At 35.1% G+C, this 10,561-nt stretch overlaps 1 protein-coding gene across 1 annotated transcript in view; it reads left to right on the forward strand.

The window, feature by feature from the left end:
* Positions 1–10,517, forward strand: part of LOC113072362 (neuron navigator 2-like) — a gene marked incomplete at its 3' end in the record, with an annotated part of 48,054 nt that extends 37,537 nt beyond the window's left edge. The window contains exons 12-13 of the mRNA XM_026245383.1: positions 1,616–1,738; positions 10,385–10,517. Of these exons, the coding sequence (XP_026101168.1) occupies positions 1,616–1,738; positions 10,385–10,517 (256 nt within the window). The remainder of the gene's footprint in view (positions 1–1,615; positions 1,739–10,384) is intronic.
* Positions 10,518–10,561: the final 44 nt, after the last annotated feature.

Here is a 10,561-nt window from a genome sequence, read left to right on the forward strand (position 1 = left end):
ATATGTTTTTTTTCTCATCATGACGTATTTTTGGACTGATGCGACTTATACTCAGATGCGACTTATAGTCTGAAAAATACGGTATCAATTTCCTATTATATTTTAATATTGTATTGTATTGTGAGATTCACTCATAATCTCAGAAATATGGAGGGAAATGTAGAGTTGGCGTATGTGGAGGTGGTCTAAGCAGAGATGTTGTTAAACTGTTGGCTGTCTGGAGGTTTTTGGCAGCCTATAAAGCCACAATATTCCAGCAGCTCATTCACAATAAGATGTGACAGTATTTTACACAAAGAGGCTCTGTACCGACTAACAACTACACGCTAACAGACGCACAACTGTCTTACCTTGAGTGTAGACTGAGGATTTATTTCCAGTGTCCAGTGGGAACTGACTACGAGCAGCGAGGAATCTATTTACAGGGCAAATATTTGGAAGAGTATCTGATTTTGTTTTAGCTATGTGAGGGTTTGTATTCTCCAAGTAGCCCTTTCACCCATCTGAATCTTATAGACGTGTGTGTGTGAATGAATGAATGGATAAAGAAATGCGTGATGTTGCTTGAGTGAAAGTGGTGTGCACACATCTGGTATTATTGGACAGTTGGGTTTTATTGGGTTTGATAGTTGTTACACATTGTTGGATGCTTTTTATTATCTGTTCAATAGTATTATGTGTATATGCTTATGGGCGATCATTTGTCTATGTGTGTGTGATTATCACGCTGAATTAATGTGAAGTCTTGTTTTAAAACATGATGGATCATCTTTTTTTTTTTTGGAGTGAGCTTGAATTATTGACCCCGCTAACCTCATGCCACACACAGACACACACACACACACACACACACACACAGACACACACACACACACACACTTACTTCCTGTTGCCTGATTTAAATCAGTGGAGGGTTGGATGTCTATTAGTTGAAAGACTGTTTAGTTTTGACTGAGATGTTCAGTAATAGTTCTGCAGCTGATTATTTTTCTTTAAATATTATATTATATTATATTATATTATATTATATTATATTATATTATATTATATTATATTATATTATATTATATTATATTATATTTTTCCATTTAGTCATTTGTTTTGGATTAATGGCTGTAGTATTTATTTATTTATGAGCAGTTAATTAATTTATTTAACAATTAATATGTCACGGATGTTATCTAGATCATTTTATTATCTATCATTCTATTCTATTCTACTATATTATATTATATTATATAATTTAGTCATTTGTTTTGGATTAATGACTATAGTATTTATTTATTTATTAGCAGTTAATTTATTTAACAATTAATGTCAGAGACATATTATATTACATTACATTACATTATATTATATTATATTATATTATATTATATTGTATTGTATTGTATTGTGTGTATATATATATATATATATATATATATATATATATATATATATATATATATATATATATATATATATATATATATATATATTATTAGTCAATGGTTATTTTGTACAGTGTCTATGAAGGCTTTCATTGCTTTTGATTCATCGCTTCATTGCATCCACTTCTCATATAACAATTTTAATTGAATAAGTAATGTTGGATCTGTGTGTGTTTTCTCAGGTACATGACGGATGGGGGATTGAGTCTGTATACGCGGCGATTAAACCGGATGCCGGATGGAATGGCAATGGTACGGGAAAGTCTGCAGCGCAATGCTTCCACCGGCCAGGGAGACGCTGACAGGTACTGTACCTAAAACCTCTTTCTCCTCACTCTGATCATGATCAAATCTTGCATTCTCTACATACACACAATGTGGAGTCACACCTACATTGAAATATTATTGTCATTCCTTTAACTGTGCAATTCTATAGAGTGTAGTTTTATTATTAAAAAAGTGCAATAATAATATCAGCTCCTGTATCTGATCATGTTTAACTGTTTTGTCAGAATACAGCCCTATCATCACAGCTGCATTGGTTTTGTAAGCTGCTGTAGGTCTATATTAAGTTAATTGTGGGAAATCTTGTATGGAGGTGGCTCTGGTTGGTGAAGGACCACAAAACCGGGATTTGGCCAAGATACAACTATTTGAATATGTGGAATTTGAGCGTGCAAAAAGATCTAAATACTGCGAAAAATTGCCTTTGAAGTTGTCGAAATTAATTCTAGCAATGCAGATTACTAATTGAAAATTGAGTTTTGATATATTTACAGTAGGAAATTTACAAAATATCTTCATGGAGCATGATCTTTACTTAATATCCTAATGATTTTTGGCATAAAAGAAAAATCTATAATTTTGACCCGTACAGTGTATTTTTTTGGCTATTGCTTAAAATATTCCCCAACGACATAAGACTGGTTTTGTGCTCCAGGGTCATATATTTACATGATTATAAATATTTTTACATGCTGCTGCTAAATCATGTAAAGAATTTAACTGAATGCAGATTAGCAAATCCAAACCATTGCTTCAATAAGTTGTAAACGAATATATCAATATTATGTCAATATTATTATTTTTAATAGAGAGAGTTTCATAGAACACCATAACTGTATAGCAACAACCCAGTTATAAAAATCTGTACTAAATCAAGACTCCCTAGTTTTTCAGTTTAGTGTTGTTTGCAATACTAAAAACTTAAATTAATCTAAATCTTAAAACTTAAAACACACACGCACACACACATTTCATATGTATACTTTTTTTTATTTTATCGTACTTCTTGCAGTCGGGATGTGTAATTTAGTAATCTTCAATTTTGCCATTTGACACATGACATATTTTCTCATTCTACTAGACAAAACACAAATGTGAAAAGAGTCCATCACATCTGATTTGAATTGCCTTCTCTGCACCAGAACAAAAGAGTCTGTCTCTGTGTTGGACCATTAGCATGGATCTGTTAAAAACAGATGGTTTTGAATACGATCAAGAATGTCTCGAGACAATTACATATTATTATAATTGCATTTGACCGTTTTACACTAGATTACTGTCGTCAGTGTTTATAGTTCAGTATTCAGGGATATGCTGGGAATGGTTAGAAATGTACCCCCTGTACATATATGCACCCTTCACCCTCACTAAAGTATGTCATGTTAGGACGATCACATGGGGGAATTCCTCACTATCTCTCCCGTCTCTTCATAGTCCCGTCCCCTTGTTTCCCCCCTGTCCCCCTCAGACTCTGCACATCAGAGGAAATGACCAGCGCAGTGATTAAATGATATCATATGGGTGTTTCATGCACCATAAAAGCCTCCCTCTATTTTGGATGCTTCCTCTCCCTCTTCTTCTGAGAACAAGTTCCCTCCACTGTGCTGAGGATGATGTGGTTAACCTCCATCCTCTAAACATCTACCACTGTCTCTGCTGCCCTCAAACTCATTCATTACTCTTTCTTTCTGTTTGTGTCTTTCAGCCGGATCTATCTGTTATCTTCCCCTTTTTGTTCTGCATCCAGATCATCCTTCCTTCTTTCCAACACCCTTTTACCACACCACATTAGTGCGTTTGCTCCCTTTGCTCAGTGCAAAGCAGACCGTTTAATCACAAGAGATTCTTTATGAATGCAATATCAGAAGTTCCTGTTTTTCCCAGACTATAATATTGGAAAGTCAGCTTTGATATGGCACAGATGTTTTGGATGTTAAAGCAATCAGGGCCCACTTTGACTTGACTTGGCCATTTTCTATGCATTCATAGCACTTTATGTATTTTTTCCAATTGTAATGCTAATCAAGATTATTTGCACCAAAAAGTAAATGTTGACAGAATTTAAATCTCTTTTTATAGTTAACTAAAACCATTTAAAAATATTATTTGTGGTCATTGAAATAAAGCTGAAATAAAATATAATATAAAATTTAGATTAAAAAAAAACCTTAGAAAATGAAAATAACTGAAATAAAATACATTTAATTACTTAAACTGAAACAAAAAATAATTAAAGTTATATAATATATATATATATATATATATATATATATATATATATATATATATATATATATATATATATATATATATATATATATATATATATATAAAATTTAATTATATTAAATTTATGCATTTAGCAGACGCTTTTATTCAAAGCGACTTACAGTGCATTCAGGCTATAATATATATATATATATATATATATATATATATATATATATATATATATATATATATATATATATAATGAATAATGCTAGCATATTTAAGCTGGTATGTTAGAGTGAGTAAAAATCTTTTCCAGGCTTCATATGGAGTTGATAAATAATGACATCAGTTAATCAGATGAGTCATTTTTTCTTTTGTTTGTTTGATTCTTACACTTAGAACACGTGATACTCTTTACGATGAGAGGATATTATTTACAGCTCATATAATTAACCATGAATCATCACGTTGTCTTCTAGTGTCCTAATGAGGGGAAAACATTTCAAAAGTCCCTGGGGTGTCCTGTTTTAAATAACACTTCTACTGGCAGGAGTGTAGATAAAAGGGAGAGAGATAGCATTCGAGAGGCCCTGGGAACGACACAGCCATGTTCTCCACCACATGTTTGAGAGGAAGAGGTTTAAGGTCAGAGCACTTCAAATGACCCCGTTCTGAACCACGGACAGGCACTCCAAAGCCAAAGCCCCTCAGCCGGGTGTGAACTGTAGTGAACACTTCTCAGGCTGTGAGAAGACTGAAGCATAGGACAAAGAGCATTGGTATAAGAGGCAAAGGTGGCTTGCATTTTCCTGCATAGGTGCAGTGGATCACTGATAGGGATCTGTGTGCTTGTGATCGCCTTGTGCAATGTCGTAGGATCCTTCTTTCCTTTGTTTGCACAGACCCTTCTTCCCTCCAACCGTCAGTCTGATCTGTGTGCAGCACACCTGTGCAGCCGTGAGACACCTGGCAGTAAGGGCCTCCCATCTCGCTCATCTGTATGTGGGTGTCCTGGACTGTTTTCAACTGTAAAGACTCGCATTCGTGGGGCTTCTAATATTTTGGTGATATATTGAGAAAAGAGTCTTAAAACGATTACTCCAGTTGGAAGTTTGGACACACATAATTACAGTTTTTGGCATTTTAGAACAATATAAAGTATGTACGTATGCGTATACGGAAGTATGTACTCTTATAAAGTCTAGAACTTTTTTTGGATACACTTTGTAGGTTTTTAGCATAAAGAATATATTCAGTTATTTGCTAGTGTACATAAACAATACATAGTTTGTAAAGGTTAGTGTTAGAGTTATTTAAAAGAATGCAAAACTTTACATTTTCGGCCCTTTTTTGTATTAAGAAGTACATAGAAGTTTGGGCTCATCAAGGATGCTGTAAACTGATCAAAAGTGAAAGTGAGACCTTTACATTGTTACAAATTATTTATACTTTTTAATATTTAACCTTTCGTTTTATGAGAGAAGCCTGAAAAAAAGAATCACCTTTTCCACATAAAATATTAAACAACTGTTTTCAGCAATATTATAATAATGAACATTTTCAGCAAGAATAATCATTTATTGAGCACCGAATCAGCAGATTAAAATGATTTCTGAAGGATCGTGTGGCACTGAAGACGGAAGTAATGGTAAAATAACATTTTACAAATATATTGTATTAGAAAACAATATTTAAATGAATTAAAATAGAATGTTGTATTTCTTAATATTGATACTGGCTTCTGATCAAATCAGTGCATCTTTGCTTTCAAAAACATAAAAATATCTTCTTCGAAAAACCTTTAAAAATCATACTGACCCCAAACTTCTGAACTCTTGTGTATTTATTAAAAGACATTTACTTTTACTGATAAGCTTCTACTTGCATGAAGACATTTTCTCTTGTGGCCCTGAAAAAGAGAGATTCCTCTCTACCAGCCCACATCTGTCGAGATTCCCAGAGCCTTAGAAAACCTGGAAAAGTGGGAATCTGGAATTTTACGGTTTAGGATTTGCAGCGTTTGGAAAGCAGAGTGGTGTAGTGAAAGTGGTGAGTGTCGGGTAGGTGGACTTTAGACTTCTAATTAATACTCAAACTGAATATATCGGTTTGTTCGCTTGTTATTGGTTATTTTTAGAAATAGTCAAAGAAATAGAGCTGGTAGTAAAGTGTACACACTGTATATGCTTATATAGAGATCGTATGAGATACATTTAACAGATGGATCGGCCTCTGCTTTTCTCAGTGTAAACTGATACAGCGTAATATAAACTCCAGTTATGGGATCTTCATCTCAGTAGTGTTTCATGTGTGCACATCGCTGTGTTTATATGCTTTAAAACCTAAGAAGCTGCACATTTTAAGTGTGTGTTGGGGGGGTTGGGTTACAAGTCAGACTCTCTAACCATTAGGCCAATACAGTATATATATATATATCTTTTTATTTTTTTATTTTTTTATTTATGTACATTTAGTCACCCAAATATGTTCATTTTTACAGCTTGTCCTTGCACATATCATTTCCAACTTGAGTTCTCTTCTGTGATCTTCTGATGTCAAGTCAAGTCAAGTCACCTTTATTTATATAGAGCTTTAAACAAAATACATTGTGTCAAAGCAACTGAACAACATTCATTAGGAAAACAGTGTCTCAATAATGCAAATCACAGTTAAAGGCAGTTCATCTTTGAATTCAGTGATGTCATCTCTGTTCAGTTTAAAAAGTGTCTGTGCATTTATTTGCAAACAAGTCAATGATATCGCTGTAGTGACCCCAACTCAGATTGTGCAGAAGAATCATCTGTTTCCTGTGGTCTTGTCCTGGTGCTCCTCTGAGACAAGGTCTTTACAGGGGATCTGTATCTGGGTCTCTAGTTGTCCTGGTCTCCGCTGTCTTCCAGGGTAGTAGAGGTCCTATTTAGGTGCTGATCCACCGTCTGGTCTGCATACGTACTGGATCCGGGTGACTGCAGTGACCCTCTGATCTGGATACAGACTGGATCTGGTGGCTACGGTGACCTCGGAAAAAGAGAGAAACAGACTAATATTAGCGTAGATGCCATTTTTCTAACGATGTACAAAGTACATTGTGTGTTATGGGAAGTGTTCCTGGTTCCGGTTTACCTAATTAATGCAGCCTAAAAATCCTTTAATGGATTTGGATATTAAAAGCATATTAGTATGTTATGTGTAAACCAGGTTAAAGAGATGGGTCTTTAATCTAGATTTAAACTGCAAGAGTGTGTCTGCCTCCCGAACAATGTTAGGTAGTTTATTCCAGAGTTTAGGCGCCAAATAGGAAAAAGATTTGCCACCCCCAGTTGATTTTGATATTCTAGGAATTATCAAATTGCCTGAGTTTTGAGAATGTAGTGGACGTAGAGGATTATGATGTCTTAAGTCATTCCTGGCCATACAGTGAAACTGACTAAAAAGCACCAAATATATAGTTCACAGTCTATATTCCAAGTCAGGTCGTACCAAGTGTAATATCAATGATGAGACGTGAAGATCCATTATGTTTAATGCCATTGATGACTTGATGCCTGGTACTTCGGTAGGAGCCGTATTTGCATGTAGGAGAACATAAATGAGATTTGAGAGTTAAGATGTTCGAGTCACTCAATCAGTTCAAACAGATTCTCCATTTGAACTGATCTGTTCAACTGAATCGGACCAACTCTAAACCAAAGTCGAATGGCAAAAGAGACCTTGATGAAGCAAATTGGTTAAATAGTGCATGCAAGAAGGGGGAAAAACGATAACCACAGATGAAAGAATAAAAAGCCTGTTGACCTCTCATTGTTTCGTGGTCAGAGAGAGCTTTGTCATTCTTCTACCGCAGAGCTGAGCATGGAAAGGTCTGGAATGCCCCGAACTGTTGGGAACGTAACGGTCTTTATAAAAGCCTGCCAGTTAACCTACTCCACACACGCACACACACACACACACACACTTGCCTTGTTTAACCCCAACTCCAGCCTTCCCTGTGCTAAGGTTTATTGCACTGATGCCAGATCGTGAGAGGGGGGATTTGAGAGGTGGTTAAAAGCTGCATAATCAACATCTTAATGTATGTTTTAGTAGAGATTTAGCTCCACATTTTGAGCAAGCACAGAATATACATTTCTAATGTTCCTTATTTTGATTTGTTTTGTCTTTTTTTTGGTGCTAGCTATTTATGCTAGTCTCCTGGTTTGTCAGATATGTATTTTATATGTATAAGGAGGAATGGCTGAAAAATGCATCGTGTCATATGATGATATAAAACTGTGTCATGTATATAGCTAGGGGATTCAGGAAAAATTTCATGGAAAACAGACTGAAAATATATAATGAAAAATAAAAAAATAATTAAAATTGACCAAATTTAACAATATTGTTTTTTAATTCCTCAATGCTTTCATTTTAAATACGACTTAAATCAATTATGAGGTTAATTACAGTTATTTTGTATTATTTTATTTATAATAATTTTTATTTTGACAGAAATTTTTATGTTTATATATCTAACAGTACACTAGTGTTAATAGAAAATTAAGATTTTTTAAATAATTATGAATAATTGTATGAAAAATATTTTACATATTTATAATATATAAGATATATATATATATATATATATATATATATATATATATTAAAATATAAATTCTGTATACTATAATCTTTATATACTAAATTCTCTACTGTATATATTATAAATTCTTAATACTGTACAGTCATATTTTAGAGCAAGAGTATCATTATATTATATGTATGTTATTAAATGCTAGGCTCAGACAGAATATGCATAATTGGGTAATCTGTGTGTTTTTACAGAATTAATTTAAATATGGGAAAAGATGTTTACACTCTTATAAGTATCTGAAAGCTACTAAATTATTTAATAAACGAACATCCATGCAGGGGTCAACATCTAATTCTCAGTTATTCGCTTTCCTTAATGACCATTAAGTCTGTTTACATGAAAGACAACGGTCATAGATCTGTGTGCGTGCTGAAGTAACTGACGTCACCCCTGCAGGTTTGTGTGGAGGATTGGGTTCTCAGGGAGAAACTGCGGAGCTGCTGTTTAAAGCAGAGCGGCTGGTTAGCCTGCTGGTCCACTGGAGACAGTAATGTTAGGGTTGCGAGCCAGAGAGAAGCCCTCATTCAAGCTACACTCAAAACACTGATCTTTAATTAGCATCCTAGACCCAGTAGGGTGGTTCCTGCATGTGCATGTGTGTGTGTAAAAGAGAAAAAAGTGTGTGTGTTTGGATAAATGTGTGCTGTTTTTTTTTTAATCTTTTTGACCTCTATTATCACTCTCTTTTTGTCCTTCTCACGCTCTGTTTGTCTGTGTGTCAATGTGAGTGAGCATTTCTCTGGCTTCTTGGTCTGTGGCGACTCCAGCGATCTGCAGGGTTTGAACGTCACTCTTAAGGATCAAATTACCAGAGAGAAAAAACTCAGACAGAGAGAGAGAGAGAGAGAGAGAGAGAGAGACAGGAGGCAGAGGTCTGAGGGAATACATGCATCATCGTGCAAGTAAAGGAAGGAGTGAGGAATAAATACAACTTTTTTGTAGCTTACATTTTGAGCATTTAAGATCATGAGGCATCTTTTCACTCCGATCAATCTCATTATTCCCACCCCGGCTATTGGAATCCATGGCAGTCGCGGACATCGAATCAGGTAGACTTATTAAAGAAAAGGATTTATGGAGAAATCAGTGCCTTGTCCTTAAACGTTTTGTCTTGTACTAGAGAAAGTTTACATGATCATTTAAACTGAATGCTGAGGCTGAGCTGTCAACGTCTGTAAAACTAAGAGAACAGCAAAGCAAAAGATAGCTGGTGCACATTCATTCACTTTTTAGACTAATGTACTGGATGGATGGATGGATGGATGGATGGATGGATAGATAGATAGATAGATAGATAGATAGATAGATAGATAGATAGATAGATAGATAGATAGATAGATAGATAGATAGATAGATAGATAGATAGATAGATAGATGGGAGTTAAAGGTCACATAGGTCACTTGTACTGTTGTGTGGCTTGTGTGTTTGAGTTGGTGTGTGTGTGTTTGTGTGTGTGTGTGTTGTTTGTGTTTTCTTTTGTTGTCATAGTACGGTCTGAATGATGGTGGCCACCCGTGAGCGAGAGGATGGTGTTAAACACAGTGTTCAGTTTCTCCGGTTAGCCACTATGACCCTGAGAAGATCCAAAACTGTACAGTAAATGTAGTGCATTAAAAGCCTGTCATGTGTGGGCTTCATAGACCTGTGATGTGGTCAAAAATCACTCAATAACCACAGCCGATGCTTTTTTCTTTTTTCAGTCCAAAGATATGTTTCTATATAATGTCTCTACTGAAAACTTAAGTCCCATACCTTTCATATATTTGATAACAGAGTCTCAGATAATGTCTAAACTTTTCTTTTGTGTGTGTGTGTTTCCAGTTGGGATGACAGTAGTTCCGTCAGCAGTGGGATCAGTGATGCTATTGATACCGATGACATCATGAACACCAGCTCCTCCATAAGCTCTTACGCCAACACCCCCGCCGCGTCCCGTAAGGCCCTGAATGGACAGGTATGACCCGCACACACACACACACACACACACACACACACACA

The sequence above is a fragment of the Carassius auratus genome, unplaced genomic scaffold (genome assembly GCF_003368295.1).
Source record: "Carassius auratus strain Wakin unplaced genomic scaffold, ASM336829v1 scaf_tig00009050, whole genome shotgun sequence".
Classification (NCBI taxonomy): Eukaryota; Metazoa; Chordata; class Actinopteri; order Cypriniformes; family Cyprinidae; genus Carassius; species Carassius auratus.